Raw genomic sequence first — 22,871 nt, forward strand, 5'->3', positions numbered from 1 at the left:
ACTCTGAAAATCTCACCATCATATATCCGTTTTTTATTTACTCCAGTAAAAGTATCACACATACATCTACATTGTCTGTGAGCAAGCGACAAGTTGTACAGTCAGTAGACAGTATATGTCAAATTTAATGAAAAACAAACTGAACTTACACACATTACCTGTATGTGTCTACTACTTGTCATATGAAATATAGGTATGCTCTGAACTGTTGTTGAAAATCACAGAAATCTCAGAAAATGACAATTATTAAATGAAAATTATTTTCAAATTATCTTGAAAATACATCAAGATATGGATTTAGAGGTATCTGCCTGTATCTATTATTAATCCTATTAAAAAAAATTATAAAAATGAAGTTTGTCTGTTAAGGCTATAAACAATGTTACTTTGTTCCAAAAAGTTCCAAAAATAATTCCAAAGTATCTTCTTTTTTAATTTAAAATTAACTGGAATCATTTTTAAGTAATGGTAAATGGTAATGGAATCACAGCACATATGATTCAAGTTTTTCCCTTCATGGATTCTTAATGTAAAAATGTTTCATGTTCTTGTAATTTAATGTAGCTGGTGTGTGGAAAATAGTTTGGTTTTTTTGGGGTTTTTTTGGGGGGTGCTTCTTTACACTTTTAACACACTCCTTCCTTCGTTTAGATGTTTAGGTGGATTAATAATTTGAAGTTAATGAAACATATAACTTGTACACAAGGATGTATGATAATCTGCAGAATCCTTAATTATTAGAAAACCTTAAATAAAGTTCAATAAAATTCAAGGGAGAATACTCTTACAAAACATCAGGAGAATAATTTGTAACATAGCATACACCCTTAACTAAAATTACTCAAGCTTAAACTATGGCAAAAATAATGAAAAACAATTTGAAAGAAGATATGATTATGCTTCAACACTTTATATTCTTTATATTTAACATAACGGTTATGTTATAATCATAACGAAAAGACATAATTGTTTTAGGAATATGTCACAAAAAATGTTTTGATTAGGATAAATTTATTCTAGCTTCAAAATATGCAAAAATGGATATCAAAACATGTATCTGATGATTTAAGTACAACTGGAATAAGCCATTTATTGTAAGAACTGAATATATATATATATATATATATAATGTATATAAAAGAAAATTGTTGCCTATACATTGTATATTAAATATATATTCTTCAAAAGGAAATTTATATCTAAGAACGTAATTGGAAATATTCATACAATAATACAATGTAATGATTAATTGATAACATTACTGTATACAACACAGGAACACATTACTTTAATTAGCCTCTATAATTAGGCTTTAAATAGTCATTATAATTAGCCTTTAATTAACCACTATAATTAATTAGGCACTAGATATCTGAGGGATCAATTAGAGTTATTTTCCTGTGTTAATTCAATATCAACACTTGGCCTTTGGTTTCAAAAACTTAAGACATAGATAAACATAAAATGAATACAATAATTTGAAAAACAGTGATTTAAAAAAAAAAATAATCCCAAAATACATTTAAATCCTTCTCGGAGTCAAAAGGACCAATTTTCTCCAGCTTATCTGAGATCTGACCAGACATACCTACATCACATCTACATCACATGTACCTAGACAGCTGTGTAAATGATAAATACACAAGCTCATCTGGTCCCACTTTCAACATTGTCCTCAACTGAATATAAGAAGATTCCCTAATAATAAAATAAAATTTTCCATTGGAAGCATTTACAGAATTTAAGGAAAGCGACAAATAAACTTGCTCATCTGGCTCCATTTTTATTCAATATTCCTTGAATTAAATTTTTCCACTAGGAAGCATTTACAGAATTCCACTAAGACTTTTCCTTAAATTCAATCATGAATTCCCATTGAACACTTTAAGTTAAGGGGGTATAGCAACAGCTCCCCTGAATTTTGTTCCAGTGAGCTAAAAATGAAAAAAAAAACCTAGAGCTGAATTTTGTTCCAGTGAGCTAAAAATGAAAAAAAAAACCTAAGTGAATTTGACCTTGCAGAACCCTGAAATATATTCTCATTCAAATTACTGAATGTTGTATTGTGAACTCCCATGGAATTGTTATGTCATTAACAGTTTGTTTCTAAAAATAGAACGGTATCATATACATACTATAACAATACAATCAGAGTTTGTATATGAAAATTATTTAAGGCATACACGTTTATGATGAGTGAGAAAAAAGGCTCTCATGCAATTTAATTTATTATTACTATTAAAATGTATAGGTGTTAATTGGATAAAGTTTGAAAGCTCTTTTTTAAGTCTCCTACAGAAAAACTATAACATCATATCATATGACACCCTGTGAAAATTAAAAAAATGTTATGTTTAAGAATATGTAATACTGTAGGTCTTTTGTCAAATCTTGAAAAAAAAAAAAAAAGCCTAATGGAAAATTTCAATTCCACATTAATCTTCACAATGTTAATTCATTAGAAGACTGCAATATAGAACTACTGGTGCAGTACATCTTTTAAAAACACAGAGGTACAACATTGTATAAAACAATCTGTAACATTGTATGTTGAGCAATAATAACAAATCATATAACATTTAATTACATAACATCAGGTTTTTTATTTTGTATGTTGTTAGATTGCACGATTTTTAGATAATGCGCCATGTACAGACAATGTATGCAAGTACTGACTATATATGCAAGTACTGACTATATATGCAAGTACTGACTATATATACACAGTATTTTTGATGTGTTGTATAAGTTTCCGGTTTACTGCCAACATGACTGTCTATTGCTAGGTTTCATCTCACTAACTATAGTCATTGTTCTGTCGCCGTTAGATAATTTCTGGTTTACCACCTACACGACTCCACCTATTGCTAGGTCTCGTCTCACCAACTATAGTCATTGTTCTGTCGCCGTTAGATAATTTCTGGTTTACCACCTACACGACTCCACCTATTGCTAGGTTTCGTCTCACCAACTATAGTCATTGTTCTGTCGCCGTTAGATAATTTCTGGTTTACCACCTACACGACTCTATCTATTGCTAGGTTTCTTCTCACCAATAAAGTCAGTGTTCTGTCACCGTTAGATAATTTCTGGTTTACCACCTACACGACTCCACCTATTGCTAGGTTTCGTCTCACCAACTATAGTCATTGTTCTGTCGCCGTTAGATAATTTCTGGTTTACCACCTACACGACTCTATCTATTGCTAGGTTTCTTCTCACCAATAAAGTCAGTGTTCTGTCACCGTTAGATAATTTCTGGTTTACCACCTACACGACTCCACCTATTGCTAGGTCTCGTCTCACCAATAAAGTCAGTGTTCTGTCGCCGTTAGATAATTTCTGGTTTACCACCTACACGACTCTATCTATTGCTAGGTTTCTTCTCACCAATAAAGTCAGTGTTCTGTCACCGTTAGATAATTTCTGGTTTACCACCTACACGACTCCACCTATTGCTAGGTCACGTCTCACCAATAAAGTCAGTGTTCTGTCGCCGTTAGATAATTTCTGGTTTACCACCTACACGACTCCACCTATTGCTAGGTCTCGTCTCACCAATAAAGTTAGTGTTCTGTCGCCGTTAGATAATTTCTGGTTTACCACCTACACGACTCCACCTATTGCTAGGTCTCGTCTCACCAATAAAGTTAGTGTTCTGTCGCCGTTAGATAATTTCTGGTTTACCACCTACACGACTCCACCTATTGCTAGGTTTCTTCTCACCAACTATAGTCATTGTTCTGTCGCCGTTAGATAATTTCTGGTTTACCACCTACACGCCTCCACCTATTGCTAGGTCTCGTCTCACCAATAAAGTCAGTATTCTGTGGTGTGAACGTGTGGTGTGATCTCACAAATGTAAAATCATGATAAAAATACTTTGTAACAATTTGTAATATGTGTTACTACTGTTACCATAGAAACAACTTTGTAACTTATAGTGTTAGTGACAATATGATTTGTAACTTTGTAGTAGAACTTTGTAGTAGAACTTTGTGGTATATTGATTTGTAGTATAACTTTGTAGTATATAACTTTGTAGTATAACTTTGTAATAATGAAATAACTTTGTTACAGTTGTAGCACTGTAGTATTACACTGTATAACAAATTTGCAGTATTATTGTAGTATTGCAATACATTGTATTTTAAAATATTGAATGTAACTTGAACTATAACTTTATTGTAAACATATTTACATTTGTATTGTAAATTTCGAGTATAACTTCATAGTGTAACTTTGTTGGAAGCACAACTTTGCAGTGTGAAATTGCATTGTAATTTTGTAGTAAACTTTGTAGTGTAATTTTGTAACACATTGTAGCGCAAAATAGTATTTGTAGCGTATACAAATATAACATTATTGTGTAATTTTGTATATTTTTTAGCATATACACTGTACAAATATAACATTGTATTATGTAATTTTGTAGTATGACTTTGTAGTTAAACTTTGTAGCATAACAATGTATGGCTTTAATGAAAGACTATTCTAACAAATTGGTTCGTTAGTTTGCCGAACTCTAACAACATAACCAGCTGATATTTGTAGAGGTCTGCAAACATCTCTACAAATCTCCACCCGATCACTCACCTCCTGATAACAATATATGGAAATACAAATATAATAGAACAGATGACAATGTAAAACTATTACAAAAACAGCATTGATTTCATTACTGCCTCTACAGGGTTCTTACAAACTTGGAGTCATCAAAGTCAAGAACTTTTCCAGGACTTTCCACAGAATAAAGTCAAGAACTTTTCCAGGACTTTCCATTAAATAAATTCAAGAACTTTTCCAGGACTTTCCATTAAATAAATTCAAGAACTTTTCCAGGGCTTTCCATTAAATAAATTCAAGAACTTTTCCAGGACTTTCCACAGAATAAAGTCAAGAACTTTTCCAGGACTTTCCATTAAATAAATTCAAGAACTTTTCCAGGACTTTCCATTAAATAAATTCAAGAACTTTTCAAGGACTTTCCACAGAATAAAGTCAAGAACTTTTCCAGGACTTTCCACAGAATAAAGTCAAGAACTTTTCCAGGACTTTCCATTAAATAAATTCAAGAACTTTTCCAGGACTTTCCATTAAATAAATTCAAGAACTTTTCCAGGACTTTCCACAGAATAAAGTCAAGAACTTTTCCAGGACTTTCCATTAAATAAATTCAAAAACTTTTCCAGGACTTTCCACAGAATAAAGTCAAGAACTTTTCCAGGACTTTCCACAGAATAAAGTCAAGAACTTTTCCAGGACTTTCCACAGAATAAAGTCAAGAACTTTTCCAGGACTTTCCATTAAATAAATTCAAGAACTTTTCCAGGACTTTCCATTAAATAAATTCAAGAACTTTTCCAGGACTTTCCACAGAATAAAATCAAGAACTTTTCCAGGACTTTCCACAGAATAAAGTCAAGAACTTTTCCAGGACTTTCCATTAAATAAATTCAAGAACTTTTCCAGGACTTTCCATTAAATAAATTCAAGAACTTTTCCAGGACTTTCCACAGAATAAAGTCAAGAACTTTTCCAGGACTTTCCATTAAATAAATTCAAGAACTTTTCCAGGACTTTCCATCGAATGAATTCAAGAACTTTTCCAGGATTTTCCATTAAATAAATTCAAGAACTTTTCCAGGACTTTCCACAGAATAAAGTCAAGATCTTTTCCAGGACTTTCCAATAAATTCAAGAACTTTTCCAGGACTTTCCATCGAATGAATTCAAGAACTTTTCCAGGACTTTCCATTAAATAAATTCATGAACTTTTCTGAGACATTCTCTCATTAAATTCAAGGAATTTTTCAAGACTATTAAGGGGTACTGATCAGCATTTGGTGATTTTGACAGTTACTTATTTACACAATATACAGTCTTATAGTTTTGTGGCCTTCACATTTAAAATGTTGTAATAGTACAATTATAAACACTAAATTGGTTGCTCATGACAACCTAACAAAGACAAGAACAAACACTCTGAAAATTTCAGAAAAATGTAGGTTTATCTTATTGTAGTTTATTTCAACACAAAAGACTTGAATTGAAGGACTTTTCAAGTCATTTATGCCATATTTCAAGACTTTGAAGGCATGACACTGAATTCCAATTCTTTTCTTGGTGCTGAAATTCAAGGAATTTTCATATCTGTGTGAACCATGGTCTAAGAGGATGTTGGAATGTTTTACAAAGCTTTGGAATTATCTATAAAACAAGCAAGACATTTAACAAAACATTGGAATTCCTTCCTGATCAAGGCTACTGAGTGGAAGACTGCTTAGGAACATTATCACTTCATCTACATGTAGCTTTAATATTCTGAGCTTATAATTTTACAAAATATTACAGTTAAGTAAATTTCTAGATACAAAAATATATACAGTTCAGCATTTCCTGTAGCTGATTTTATATTTATATAAAGTTTTCTGATTTGGTTTTACATATACTGGAATGCATAATCATAGCATGTGTATAATATATTCTATATTTTAAAATAAATGCTGAATAAAAATCTTCGGCATGATATGATGTATTATGCTAAATATGGTTATCACTTACTGCAAAGATACATTTGAACAAACCAAGAAAATAATATGTACATGCACAAACAACATTGACAGTGTTATTTACAAAAATAGCAATCTCCACTAAAAAATAGAAAAACAATTTGTATTCAATGCAGTAATAACTTTAAGTATTATCATACCATTATATGTATTTTAGCACCCCCGTCGCCAGCAGTCTTACTTTGATGCATCAAGCATTTATAGGTAGTTGTGCTAAATTGTCATGCAAAATTATTTTAGCATTAATTTTCTAATATTTCACGAGTGTACCAATTCATTAAAAGATTTATCTGTTAAGATTAGATTGTGTGCTAAAATATCGATTTAGTCAACAAAATCTCTCTTAGAGTTACTGCTTAACATGAAATATCTGTGGGAAAATTTGTTCGTGGTTTCAAGATTTTCATGGATTTCACCCTTTAAGCATTACAGTAGCTTATTATCCTAAGGCAAAAACAAACAAACAAACAAAAACAAAAATTGGTTCTCTCGCCCTACCTTATCTGCTTTCAAGTAAAAAAAATGCCCCTCATCTCATATACGTATGTTTATTTTTCCTAGTTGAATGAAAAAAAATCTCCCTCAATATTCTTCAAGAGAAAAATGGGTGGAAAAAAAGTATCACAAACACTGTTTTCTCCTGTAATATCTGTTATATTTAACCAAGAAATTAGAGCACATGTTCATCAATGTGAAATAAAGACAAAGAACAATGATAAATCATTGTTTCCCACATTTTGAAGTGATTTATATGAAAATAGATAATGATTGGTTCGAAAAATAATTGAAAATAAAATGTCCTCATTAGTTTTTTCACCAATAAATTGATAAAAAATTTACTCCCTCTTTTCAGAAAAAATTGGCCTGAGAACTAAGTTATTAATCTTATTTAGCCTTACATGAATTTGATTTTACTTCACATTTCAGGACCCAACCAGGAAAATAGTAAATATTGACTCCTTATTATACAATGTTTATAAACAACAAACATGTCATGGTATTCAGCAAATGATTTGGGTTTGATGCAGTAACTGTATTTATGAAAACAGACACTTTTTTGGAAATCTGATTTTTTTTTTAATCACTGGGGACAGACACTACCAAAAAAGACTGTATTTTCATATCTTAATCTTACAAAATATATTTTCAAATGATGACTACTTGTGGAATTTTGGTAAGTAATTCATGACAAAGTGGTATTAGCAGATTTACCAAAATTTAGTTTCCAATATCTGAGAAAATATTTCAATATACACAATCAGTTATTCTTACATGTATCACCTGGGGTGGTGGGGATACAATCTGACAATGTGATAATGTAAATGATAAGCATATTTTCGAAAGTTTTAAAAATTAAAATATTGCTGATAAATTTTTAAGTTCAAAAATATTTGAAGATGATCTAAATATTAAGAGTTTACTTGGTATTACTCTTTTATTAAGAGCCTGCTTTATAAGATAAAGTTTTTCAACAGAACACAAATTCTAGTTGTTCTGGACCAGAGTTATATTAAAACTTTTGATAAATCACAAAGTACTGAGTTAAAAATGTAATCCATATAAAGGCTTACCTCCATATCTTGTAGACTTTATTTCACCTTTAGTTTATCTGATTGACAGTAATTAATTAAAGGTATTATGTACCTACCAATTAGGTCATTTGTTTCTCTGTTTGCCATTGTGTCCTCTGACAAGGTCACATGATGAAGGTCAAACCTTTTTTGGCAAGAGAGCTATAAAACCTTACACTGTGATTGAGTATATCATTTTTGATAAAATTTTCGAAATCTCAGGAAAGAAATTTCACTGTCAAGATGGAGACACTGTCAAAAGTGTGCTGTACTGCTTTCCAGACTTGTGGACTAAGATCACTTCATTTTTCTGGTGATGGCAGATAAGATCTTGAACTAATTCAAATGTCTGAAACAATGCAAAAGGAAAATAACATCCATTAACAATTCTGAGAAAACCGCTACTGCAAACATTGAAATTTACGCTAATTATGCGGACTCCTTTTGTTGGCGAAAATTACCCCCACACATATTATTTTGATATCAATTTGCGTAATCTTGAACTACAAGCGAAAGTGGATCGATCACGAAAATTACCCCCATGCGTATAGTTTACGTTTGGTAACTTTTGATAACTAATGAACCTTTTCTAACTACCATCTTCACAAATTGGGTATTTTTCACACCTTTTTGTTGAAGGTGGTACAAAAACAGGATTTTGTTGGCAATGTAGGCTAACAATAGCCAACAATATGATGCATTTGCATATTTTATTATCACATTTGTTTTACCATTTTACATAAATGTTTTTTTTGGTGATCAACATATCATATCTGTGACTTGTATAACATGTGTTAACATTTTAATAAGCTGAAAACTATAACCCTATAGAATTCTCATCAGGGTGAATATTTTTTGCACAGTCGGATATCAATATATTTCAAATAAAAAAAAACAGGAGAAAGCTTCCATGATGTTTAAATATCACAACATACCACTTCATCTGCTTTTTCCTCGCCCAAGGCAAACTTCTGGTCAGAGCGTAAGCGTACTTTAAGATTGTAATTGTAGCCGGAGTAGTATACCATCAGGGTGTAGGGCTGTGTTAGTGCCCTTTGTTTGTTGCTAGCCTTTCTCACCAGGAAACAGCCATCCTAAACAGAAGAGACTATTGATACTACACAAATATCAAAACATCTATATAAAATAATACATCTGAGGTTTGGATTGACAATATTTGCCCCAATTTTGCTTGACAGACAACAGGAAAGCAATTTTTATGTTGACAACACTTTCAAAAGTTATTAGAAAGGTTTCTTAATTAAGGTTCAGAACACACAGAACTTTTGCAAGTTGCCAACAATAGTCCTTTAAGATTCAGTCTGTCCTTGCTGATTCTGTCATCACGTGTTTACCCTACAAATGTCACATTCCATGATCACATATTTACCTTACAGAATGTCCCTTTCACTACTATAAACATACCTTGCTAATTTGCTTGAGTTTTTTGTTGCCCTCCTCTCTCTCCAACTCATTGTGGTACCAAGGAAAGGCACAAAGAGGATCTGCCTGCAAAATCATAATCATCAAAATGTTTTTCTTTAAGAATCTATGTCTCAAAAGTGTTTGTATTTGATAATGGAAATACCTGAAATAATACTTTTTAGGAGTAGATAAATTCATTGATGCTGTGTTTACTCAGAACTAAAATGTGAAAATGCATTGATGTTATGTTTACTCACTAAAATGTGAACAATTCATTGATGTTATGTCCACTAATAAAATCTGAAAATTAATCAATGTTATGTTTACTAGAGAAAATGTGAAAATTGATTAACGTTATGTCTGCTCAGTAAAATGTGAATATTAATTAATTGCTATGTTCACTCATAAAATATGAAAATTAAATAATGATAATTATGTTTACTCACTAAAATATGAATACTGTAAAAGTGGTTATTTTCGCACGTTGAAATTTTCGCTTAGACAGCCTCAAAACTGTTCGCGGTGTGGATATTTTCGCGCTGTCAGTCATGATGAAAATATATTTTCGCGCTGCGATGTCAAAACATTCACAGGTGTCTTAATTAGCGGACCATTCATTACAGTTAACTATCGATAGTTTCTGATTAAAATAAAATATATAACCACACGGAGATTCAACATTAGCATTTCTAATACAAGCAAGTTTATCTATTTTGTCACAAACGAAACGTCTGCTGTTTTTGGGCCTATAGCTACACAATGGCCGACCAGCTTTGCGATTGGTATGTACAGAAAGATAGAGCGATCATAATTATGATGAAATGAAGAAAGTTTAATGATAAATCAACATTAAATTAGCTGAAATAGTATCATTTTACTAATTACTGAAATTAGTATAACCATGTCTCAGACAAATGACCGACCATGACAACGTTACACATCACGGACGACATAGTTTACTACCAGGAACTTGCGTCTTGTATATTAAATGTATTTAGTTTATTTGGTGGAAATATTCGCGCGCCAATATTTTCACGTGTTATTATATTCGCGTGTGGATATTTTCGCAGATATTTAATGATCGCGAAATAAGAGAAAATGTCCACGCCGCGAACATTTCCAATTTTACAGTAGTCATTAATGTTATGTTCACTCATAAAATGTGAAAATTAAGTTTAAGAAAACATAAAATTTACCAGTGTTGCAGCCACGTCATCATAAATTTCTCCGTCATCATCATCATAATCGTCTGGCCAGTCATTCTGGTTGCCATTTTGAACCAGAGGGGTATTTTTTCCAGAATCAACATTGGATTTCGTACTTGGATCAACTTTCGTATAGGAGTCTTTTATTTTTGGTGGGGGAGGAGGCTGAAGATCTTCCATTTTTGGGGGAGGTGGAAGTTCAGGTGAGCCCTGTGCAATGAGATAATTAGGCAAAATAACACAAACAGGTTCTTGAAGTTTAATCTGTAAATTTTTAAGATTTCATTTTCATCAGAATTTAAATTTCACATTGATTGCTTGAAGAATTATTTACTTGCTTTTTTATTTAAACGGAGAGATTATTTTACAATCATAATTATTATACAATTTGTTTAAATGTATCAAGCTTGAAGAAAAATATGAAAACAGAAACATTCAAACTTGATATATTTTTAAATATGACCAATACATATATGTACATTTTTTGTACTTACAATACCAGACAGAGCTTTACAGGATCACCAGGATACCTTGTATGTTACCAAACACATATATAGACTACATAAACAGGACAGAAAGAATTGACTCTAATACCTGGTAATCAAGATAAATTTTGATTACATTAAAATCTTCAAAATAATTTATAAATTGTTTACAAGATTCAATAAAAAACATACTATCATTTATTAGATTATAGGGTCTATAAAATATCTTAAGATCTGCAGAATTAAATCCAGAATTGTATTACAAGTTTGATTTAAAATACCCTGTACACTAGCAGAACTTGGTGTTCCATTGATTGTCTCCCTTACCCTGCCATTGGAACTCTTCAATGGTGGAGGGGGAGGGGGTAAATCAGCAGGTTTAGCAGGTAAAGCTGGTTTTTCATCTGGGGTTGGAGGCAAAGCTCCTCGAGAGCCAGGTGATTTAGGGCTAGGTGCGGTTTCTGTGCTTGGAGTTTTCGCAAACTTTGGTAGAGCACTTGTTCTGGTTGGACTGACTAGGCCAGCTATGGGACAGGCAGGAACAGAAAGGAACATGCAAGAAACATAAACATGCAGGAAATACAAAACACTTCCAATTCTCCACAACCAAACATGATTAAGAAACTGAAAGTGACTTCAACACATGCTAGTTTAAATTTTCTCCCACACTTTGTAAATACAAATCTGTCATTTACCTATCTTGAGAATGACTGTTGTATGCATACATACATTTTATGAATCCATTCACAAAAGGATAATATTATCAGTTTTGTCTTGTATTTCATATGCCATTGAGGGATGCATTAGATTCACTTTTACAACTTTAATGTAGGAGAGTGTGGGAAAAAATAATTCCTCCTGTGTAATGTGGACAGAAATCTCAATACACAGGGTATGATTTTTGAAGTTCAGCACTCAACAAAGCCTCAAGATAGACATGACTAATATTACCCCTAATATGAGATTTGCTGTCCACATCACATAGGATTATTGAAAGATTGTATTAGTCCATACAATATTATATACACTCCTGATATTTCACTGACAGTCGGTATGTAGAGGGAGATTAATAGCTCCACTGTGTTTTTCTGGGGAGACATTTCACTGACAGACAGTATATGGAGGGAGCTAAACAGCGGTACAGTATTTTTCTGGGGAAGGGTGCATAATTGTACCACCTAAGTACACAGATAGACAAGGAGGATGTGCATTACAATTGTATCATCTAAGTACATGGATGGACAGGGAGGATGCACTTTACCACCTAAGAACACGGATGGACAAAAAGGATGCACATTACAATTGTACCACCTAAGTACACGGATGGACAGGAAGGATGCAAATTACCACCTAAGTACATGGATATACTGGGAGGATGCACATTACCACGAAAGTACACAGTTGGACAGGGAGGATGCACATTACCACTTAAGAACATGAATGGACAGAGAGGATGCAGCAAGGCTTCAACAGTGGAACACATGCTTCAAAAATTATATTACTGACCGTTTGGAAGTTCGACTTGAAGTTGTGAGAATCCGGTGATGCTGAACGGCCAAACTGATTGTTTTTCATTTGGCTTGGTCTAGTTGGTGTTTGTGGGTGAATTTGGTTACTAATGGTTTTTTTTGGTAAAGATGGAGGGGTTCTCTGGGACTTGGGGGGAGGAGGCAAATTAGATTGGAGCATTTTCATCCTATCGCGTATATTACTAGAGACAGACAAATTGTCTGCATGTGAGCTGGAATCATCTGAAATCAATCACATAAACAGATTGACTATAGCCTCATCCAATGTCTATGAAATAATGTCCTTCACAGCACATCAGGAACAATGATATTCAACACATTCAAGTACCAAATTCAGAATGTAAAAGTTTTCAGTTGATTGCAATATTTTTCAGACCTGATTGGTAAAGCTTCAGTGATAATTATAACATCACCTTAACACCATGAAAGTACAGTTCTTGTCATAAAATTCAGTTCAGTATGATTGTTAGTAAGTGATATCAGTCATCAATTTTATCAGTGATGAACTGGTTGCAAACAAGTTCAGGAATTGAAGCTAAACATAACATACACTGTATACAACAAAATTAAGGACCTTCAGAATGGCGGAGGTGGAGTAATCTAAATGAATGAAAACTCCACATAGCCCTGACCATACCCTCACAACTCCACCATGCTAAAAATATCATACTAGTCCTTCATATCCCCACTTATAATGACCCAAAATATCCATACTGACCCTTGTAGATACATATCTCCAATGACCCCAGATATCCCTACTGACCCCTATAAACACAAATCATCAATGACCCTAGATATCCCTACTGACCCCTATAGACACATATCTCCAATGACCCTAGATATCCCTACTGACCCCTATAAACACAAATCATCAATGACCCTAGATATCCCTACTGACCCCTTTGGACACATATCCCCAATGACCAAAGATATCCCTACTGACCCCTATAGATACATATCCCCATCATGATCCTAGATATCCCTACTGACCCCTTTGGACACATATCCCCAATGACCAAAGATATCCATACTGACCTCTATAGACACAAATCGTCAATGACCCAAGATATCCCTACTGACCTCTATAGACACAAATCGTCAATGACCCTAGATATCCATACTGACCCTTATAGACACATATCCCCAATGAACCTAGATATCCATACTGACCCTTATAGACACAAATCATCAATGACCCTAGATATCCCTACTGACCTCTATAGACACATATCCCCAATGACCCTAGATATCCCTACTGACCCTTGTAGATACATATCCCCAATGACCCTAGATATCCCTACTGACCCGTATAAACACAAATCGTCAATGACCCCAGATATCCCTACTGGCCCCTTTAGATACATATCCCTATCATAATCCTAGATATCCCTACTGACCCTTATGGACACATATCCCCAATGACCCCAGATATCCATACTGACCCTTATAAACATGAATCGTCAATGACCCCAGATATCCCTACTGGCCCCTATAAACACAAATCATCAATGACCCCAGATATCCCTACTGACCCCTATAGACACATATCCCCAATGACCCTAGATATCCCTACTGACCCTTATAGACACATATCCCCAATGACCCTAGATATCCCTACTGACCCTTATGGACACATATCCCCAATGACCCCAGATATCCATACTGACCCGTATAAACATGAATCGTCAATGACCCCAGATATCCCTACTGGCCCCTATAAACACAAATCATCAATGACCCCAGATATCCCTACTGACCCCTATAGACACATATCCCCAATGACCCTAGATATCCCTACTGACCATTATAGACACATATCCCCAATGACCCTAGATATCCCTACTGACCCCTATAGACACATATCCCCAATGACCCTAGATATCCCTACTGACTTCTAAGGACACATATCCCCAATGACCCTAGATATCCCTACTGACCATTATAGACACATATCCCCAATGACCCTAGATATCCCTACTGACCTCTATAGACACATATCCCCAATGACCCTAGATATCCCTACTGGCCCCTTTAGATACATATCTCCATCATGATCCTAGATATCCCTACTGACCCGTATAAACACAAATCGTCAATGACCCTAGATATCCCTACTGACCCTTGTAGATACATATCCCCAATGACCCTAGATATCCCTACTGACCCCTATAGACACATATCCCCAATGACCTTAGATATCCTTACTGATCCCTTTAGACACAAATTGTCAATGACCCCAGTTGTCCCTACTGACCTCTAAGGACACATATCCCCAATGACCCCAGATATCCCTACTGACACTTATAGACACATATTCCCAAACTGACCCCAGATATTATATCCAAACTGACCCAAATGGACACATAGCCCAGATATCCCTACTGACCCTTATAGACACAAATCGTCAATGACCCCAGTAATCCCTACTGACCCCTATAGACAAATATCCCCAAATTGACCCCAGAAATCCTTACAGATGTACATATCTTACCATCAACCCTAGCACTTTCCTATCTACATATATTTCACTGACCTGCCTCCTCCTTTTGCCTGAATATTTCAAACTTTGATCGAACGTCCTCCCCAGTGGCATACTCCTTGATATCGTTGGAGCTGATTGGTCGCTCCTCGGCTGATTCCACTTTTTTTAGATTTCCACGTTTCTTTAGAACTTCACTGAGGTCAAGGCCACCTCCCATTGGCTTCTGTACTGCTGGAGGTTTGGGTCGAGCTAAAGGGAGACAACTCTAATCATGATAAGGTCATAAGATAACTTTTGGGGAGGCTGTGACTATCATAATTAAATACTTATCTTAGTATACAGTTACTATGGTGAAATTGTATTGATAAAAGTTTATTGTGATATTTCAAATAAAATTTTTATACAAGTTTATCTGTTTTATCAAAAAAAATTTTTTGGGTGTTCATTATCTAACAGATAAAAGCATTTAATTTTGCACCAATCAAATTTCAGATATGCTTAAAAGTTCTTAGTCATGTATCTTGTGCAGCAAATTTTCCTTTTTGCCAAGAAGGTCTTAAGAAAAATTATTTCCTTAACTGAAGGTTTAGACAGGAAGATGTAACTGTAGACTACACTCCACACTTACCCGGCTTCTTCTCTAATGGGGCTCTCTGTGAAATAATCATACCACCATTAATTACCTCCCCTGACAAACAATTCAGCATGCAAGCAAGCACTACAAAACTCTCCTTTATTAGCACAGCTATTTATTTACTACACTAAAATAGCACAACAGGAGGGTAACATGCCAATACAACTGGTACAGTAAGTCATCTACGTACCTATTGTACATAACAAAATTTGTCTGGTCAATTGAGACTTATTTTTACTGTTTAATACCAATCAAATACCAAAACTAATATGAAAACATTTAAAATATATTATTTAACGTCATAATGTAATTAATGATACCAAAGATGTACTTCATAGAAAACAGAAATCTAGTGTATTTAACATGGTGGTTTTTTAACTGAATCACAGCACCTTCCAAATTGACTTTATAGAAGCTTATAGCTTTGCATGAAAACATTAAATTCAGACCTTTGATTAAATTTTCAGATTCCCAATGATATAACATGCATTAATATTGAGGCAATAAAAAGTAGATATACATGTACATGATAATTGTGAATAAGATACATTATATACATAATATCATCACATCGGTTATATAAAATATTATGTTGTAGACATGCAAACCTTGAACTCTTCTATCTATTGTCACACAATTCTGCTGGGCAAGGTCAAACATTTTTTTAAAGATTTAAATTTGAATTTTAATACAATCTGTAAATCACCGCCCTAGATGAAATTTCCTCATTACCTAGCATAAGTAAAATAAATGAGATTTCTGTTGTAGGAAACTTACCTTGCTCTGTGGTGGAGGAGGGGGAGGGGGTGCAGGGGAGGCATTTTTGGGGGGTTGTGGGATGGGTCTTGAAGGGGGAGGAGGAGGGAGCGGATCAGCCTCTGCCATCTCCTGATAAACTTCGTCTGTCACATCATCAGATATCTAGTGTGAAAACAGTCCATATTTCAACTCTTGATCCATATTTATTGGTTATACACTGTAGCTTAGAAATATAGAATTTATTTTTTTTAGCTCCTTTCTTAGTCAAAACAGTTCACTAGTGTTGAGAATTTGAAGATTTGGGAAAACAATTCTGAGATCAATTCTTGGAACCTCTAAACTATATAGATAGGTGTTCTACCAACTCAACTATATGATCACCCAAGATCAACCCTCGGAACCTCGGAACTTACTACAGACAGACGTTCACTAACGGGACTATCTTATCACCAAAGATCAACCCTCGGAACCTCGGAACTTACTACAGACAGACGTTCACCAACTGAACTATCTAATCACCAAAGATCAACCCTCGGAACCTCGGAACTTACTACAGACAGACGTTCACCAACTGAACTATATAATCACCAAAGATCAACCCTCGGAACCTCTGAACTTAGTGTGGATGCACGTTCCATCAATCTAATCACTTAGATTATGACTGAATTTGTTTTGTAAATGATGAATATACAATTTCAGGTCGAAGATGAGAATATAAGATTAAATGCATTGCAAGACAAGTGATACAAATCCCCTCACATGCTATTTATACACGCTGAAATATCCTGCAATAAGGCCAGAGGTCAACCTGCCCCAGGTTTCTCACACTTGACAAATATATGAAGCTTGCTCAAAATTAGCTTAACAAATATTACATGTAATTAGTAAAGTCAGTTTTAAGCAAACTCCAAAATTCACTCAAATTTCTGTATATTTTTCTCTCCAAAAACAACCAATCAAACGTGAATAAAGTGACAAAAATTTAAACTGTTTATTTAAAAATAAGTGATAAACAAGTTACATCAATTTATTTTGATCATGCACTCTTGTTGGCCCAGATTGGAAGTGCACGAGGGGTCATACTGTGGGAGGAAACCAGAGTACCTCGGGAAAACCCGCGATTGGGCAGGTGACCCCATACCTTTTCAAATCCAATCGGGGAATCAAAACCCAGCTGCCTTGATTAAAAGTAAATATGTTACCACTCGGCCGCCCCACCTTCCTAATAAAGTAATAGTCAAAATGTTAGCATATATACTGTATATACATATATACTGTATACCTCATAGACTTGTACTGTATACCTCATAGACTTGTACTGTATACCTCATAGACTTGTACTGTATACCTCATAGACTTGTACTGTATACCTCATAGACTTGTACTGTATACCTCATAGACTTGTACTGTATACCTCATAGACTTGTACTGTATACCTCATAGACTTGTACTGTATACCTCATAGACTTGTACTGTATACCTCATAGACTTGTACTGTATACCTCATAGACTTGTACTGTATACCTCATAGACTTGTACTGTATACCTCATAGACTTGTACTGTATACCTCATAGACTTGTACTGTATACCTCATAGACTTGTACTGTATACCTCATAGACTTGTACTGTATACCTCATAGACTTGTACTGTATACCTCATAGACTTGTACTGTATACCTCATAGACTTGTACTGTATACCTCATAGACTTGTACTGTATACCTCATAGACTTGTAAATAATGCATCGCACTATAAAAATCACACATTTTGTGAGAACACTAATTCTCAAAACTGACCTAAAATATGGAATTTTTAACCAAAAAACACTCTCCTGAAGAGTAAAGAGCACACTTTATCTAATGTATTACGGAATCGTTTCTACTATGAACTAATTTGTAAATGAAATGGAAAATGCCATGTTGATTTCTCAATATCTGAGGTTTCTAATAAAAGTTTCCAGCATCACTTGACCATAAATTCTAAATTGTATTCTGTATATGAGGGGTATGCCCAGATGTCTGCTATGAGATCTAGCTACATACCAAGTTTGGTTAAAATCTGACTTAAACTTTTTCAGAAACAGAACTAAACGCAAAACTTAAAAGTGAAATGTTGATAACTAAGATGTTGTAGAGGAAAATTAAGTGGCTCGAGTGATAACAAAAGATTTTCTATAAATAGTAACAGTGACCTTGTCCTCGACCTTGGCACATTGAAACACAAACTGCCTTGAGGTGTTCTCATGAATCAATAAATGATTTGATAAAAATCATTGCAATTATGAAGTCACTAGAGTGCTGACAAAGATTTTCTATAAATAGTAACAGTGACCTAGTCCTAGATTTTGGCACCCGACACACGAACTTGACTGAGGCGTTCTTATACTTGACCGTTATTTGGAAGTTTTATCAAAATCAAGTCCCTAAAGAGCTGACATAAGGTGACCAGACAAACATATGATAACACATGTGACACATATAAACGGAATGATATATCCCCTCCCCGAAAAAAAACAACTCATTTATTAATAAATTTGTACTTTTTTTTTAGAATTATTCAAGTGTAACTTTTTATCGAATTTTAATTTAAAGCACATTGAATTTATAAAACCTCCAGCGATTACTGGCTGAGTAGTATGATGATCATCAATGTTAAGCTCAAAAATAAAGTAATACAATGAAACCTGACTTAACCGACAACTGGCTTTAACGACATCCTGTATCATCTGACCAAATCCATCAGAAATGTGACAGGATCAAACACTGACTTAACTGACACACTGACTTTACTGACACACTGACTTTACTGACAGCCTGACTTTACCGACAGCCTGACTTTACTGACAGCCTGACTTTACTGACACACTGACTTTACCGACACAGTGACTTTACTGACACACTGACTTTACTGACACACTGACTTAACTGACAGCCTGACTTTACCGACAGCCTGACTTTACCGACAGCCTGACTTTACTGACACACTGACTTAACTGACACACTGACTTTACTCACTGACTTTACTGACACACTGACTTTACTGACAGCCTGACTTTACTGCCAAACTGACTTTACCGACAGTCTGACTTTACTGACATACTGACTTTACTGACAGTCTGACTTTACTGACACACTGACTTTACTGACAGCCTGACTTTACTGACACACTGACTTTACTGACACACTGTCTTTACTGACAGTCTGACTTTACTGACAGACTGACTTTACTGCCAAACTGACTTTACTGACACACTGACTTTACCGACAGCCTGACTTTACTGACACACTGACTTTACTGACAGTCTGACTTTACTGACAGCCTGACTTTACTGCCAAACTGACTTTACTGACATACTGAGTTTACTGATACACTGACTTTACTGACACACTGACTTTACTGACAGCCTGACTTTACTGACAGCCTGACTTTACTGACACACTGACTTTACCGACAGCCTGACTTTACTGACAGCCTGACTTTACTGACACACTGACTTAACTGACACACTGACTTTACTGACAGCCTGACTTTACTGACAGCCTGACTTTACTGACACACTGACTTTACTGACAGCCTGACTTTACTGACACACTGACTTTACTGACACACTGACTTTACTGACAGCCTGACTTTACCGACACACTGACTTTACCGACACACTGACTTTACCGACACACTGACTTTACCGACAGCCTGATTTTACTGACACACTGACTTTACTGACACACTGACTTTACTGACACACTGACTTTACTGACAAACTGACTTTACTGACAGCCTGACTTTACTGACACACTGACTTTACTGACACACTGACTTTACTGACAGCCTGACTTTACTGACAGCCTGACTTTACTGACACACTGACTTTACTGACACACTGACTTTACCGACAGCCTGACTTTACTGACAGCCTGACTTTACTGACACACTGACTTTACTGACACACTGACTTTACTGACAGTCTGACTTTACTGACAGCCTGACTTTACTGACACACTGACTTTACTGACAGCCTGACTTTACTGACAGCCTGACTTTACTGACACACTGACTTTACCGACAGCCTGACTTTACTTTACTGACAGCCTGACTTTACTGACAGCCTGACTTTACTGACACACTGACTTTACTGACACACTGACTTTACTGCAGCCTGACTTTACTGACAGCCTGACTTTACTGACAGCCTGACTTTACTGACACACTGACTTTACTGACAAACTGATTTTACTGACAGCCCACATTATTGTCGGTAAAGTCAGGTTTCATTTTATCTAAAATCTAAGATCTGGCCATACAGCCTAGCAGAGAAATGTACTAGCTAAACATCTAGAATAACCATGCATCAACAATACTAATATTTATTAGAAGGACTTGGCAGAATCTCCTATCCATGGGTCATATGTACTGAAAAATTATGTCTAAAATACAATTATCGTAATAAAAAATGTACATTTATAACAATCTAGGTATGGATATTGGTGTCAAGACCATTTGGTTTTGTCTGTTTTTTTTTCTTTTTACTTTTTTTTTTTTTTTTAATCATTCTTTCATTATTTATACTGATTTATCAACAGAAACAGTATGCACAGTAATGTACATTATTAACTGTTTGGATGGATTCTGCCTCTTTATGGAAAACAACCTGGTAAATAAAAATCTTCATAAACCATTTCCTAGTATAAATTGTATCTACATTGTAATCAACCATCCAATGATCACATGAAATATTCATTGCTACATTCATCAAATAAAAACAACTTTTTCTAATTTAAAACACAATTCTATTAAGAAAACTGACCAATGTGATACTAAACAATATTGAAAAGCATTACAGCAAAAACATTAAGATATCACAGAAAAATTCACAAAAGGATTATAAATGTTGTGAGATAAGCCTGCATAACATGTTACCTGTCAGTGTAAAATGAAAATGTTATAAAATTAGCTTTTATCATTTAATCTTGATTTTAAGAATTCAAGAACTCATATATAATTAAGCTAATCAATCAAGAATGTCTTTACCTCATAGGTGTCCTGCTGGTCGGCATGGATATCAAAATCGTCATAGGTCTAGAGGGGGGAATACATGGGCAGCAATAATTCAGCCATCATATATGTCTCATTGTCATGATTCTAGCATTTATCTAAAGTTGCTACATTGCCAACAAAAAGTAATTATGATCGAATGAAAACAAGATTTTGTTTTTTTGTTTGTTTATTGGGTTTGTCACCTTTACACTATTACAACCCTCCAAAAGGCTGAACTTCTCTTTTCATCTTAAACTTTCAAATTTACATAAATAATTAATTGAATCCCAAAGAATTTTTTCTTGCATGACCTTAATATTTTCCATATAACTTTCAGTGTTATAAGCAATAATAATTCTGATGCTGTTATTATTTTTTCCCCTTGTTTATATCAATAAGATACATTTCTATACCGAGGATGCTATTTTTGGCATTTTCTGTCTTTTTGTGAGAAGTATTGTACACACTGACAGCAATGTAGCATCTTTAAATAATATGCAATATACTGGTTACATATATATAATATAGATAATAACTGTAATAAACTGACAGAACAAAACATATATTGATTCAGTTACATGTTGTATAACATGTTTAATATATACTTCATATATATATCTAGCGACAGAAAATTGAAGGACATGCATGTACAATAATAGAAAAGAAAACAAATATAAAAACTTATAATAATGATATAGCCAAACAAATTTTGACAGTTTTACTGAAATTATCAGATTTTATTATTTCACCTTCAATTAAGTATACAACAATAAGTAGTTTGGTGATGAAAGTACACTGACAACATGACTGTTCAAAGTATCTCACAACTGGTGCCTTGTTAAGTACCATATTTATCCCCAAATAAGCCCACATAAACCTGGACTCAAAGCAAGGGGTTCTGAAATAAGCCCAGGGGCTTTGTTTTGCTGGGTTTATTGCCACGTGAACAGCAAAGTTCATTTTGAAATAGGGTCATCTTGTTGTAGTTGGTGTCTACCTCACTGAACAACATATAGGAAGGAAGTCTGTTGCATGCCATCCAGAGCCATAAGGGTAAAGTAAAGTGTCTTGCCCAAGGACACAATCACAACAGTCTGGTCCCGTTTCTCAGCTTCCCCGAGACACAAACCGACATTGGTAGGGAACGTCGAACCACACACTTAGGATCTTCACC

General features: G+C 34.5%; 1 protein-coding gene across 8 annotated transcripts in view; it reads right to left on the reverse strand.

The window, feature by feature from the left end:
• Positions 1-607: 607 nt before the first annotated feature.
• The window catches only part of LOC117340037 (proline-, glutamic acid- and leucine-rich protein 1-like), a 43,620-nt gene continuing 21,356 nt past the window's right edge, over positions 608-22,871 (reverse strand). For 7 of the 8 annotated variants that reach the window (XM_033901794.1, XM_033901792.1, XM_033901788.1 and 4 more), the window contains 9 exons: positions 21,692-21,739; positions 16,681-16,824; positions 15,898-15,922; positions 15,321-15,518; positions 12,765-13,009; positions 10,765-10,983; positions 9,569-9,652; positions 9,079-9,237; positions 608-8,492 (listed from right to left, as the gene is read on the reverse strand). In XM_033901794.1, coding sequence (XP_033757685.1) covers positions 8,382-8,492; positions 9,079-9,237; positions 9,569-9,652; positions 10,765-10,983; positions 12,765-13,009; positions 15,321-15,518; positions 15,898-15,922; positions 16,681-16,824; positions 21,692-21,739 — 1,233 coding nt within the window. In that variant the 3' untranslated portion in view covers positions 608-8,381. Of the gene's footprint in view, positions 8,493-9,078; positions 9,238-9,568; positions 9,653-10,764; positions 10,984-11,585; positions 11,783-12,764; positions 13,010-15,320; positions 15,519-15,897; positions 15,923-16,680; positions 16,825-21,691; positions 21,740-22,871 lie in introns of all 8 variants that reach the window. The other variant, XM_033901790.1, reaches the window with a different exon arrangement.

Source organism: Pecten maximus, chromosome 12 (genome assembly GCF_902652985.1).
Source record: "Pecten maximus chromosome 12, xPecMax1.1, whole genome shotgun sequence".
NCBI classification, from domain to species: Eukaryota; Metazoa; Mollusca; class Bivalvia; order Pectinida; family Pectinidae; genus Pecten; species Pecten maximus.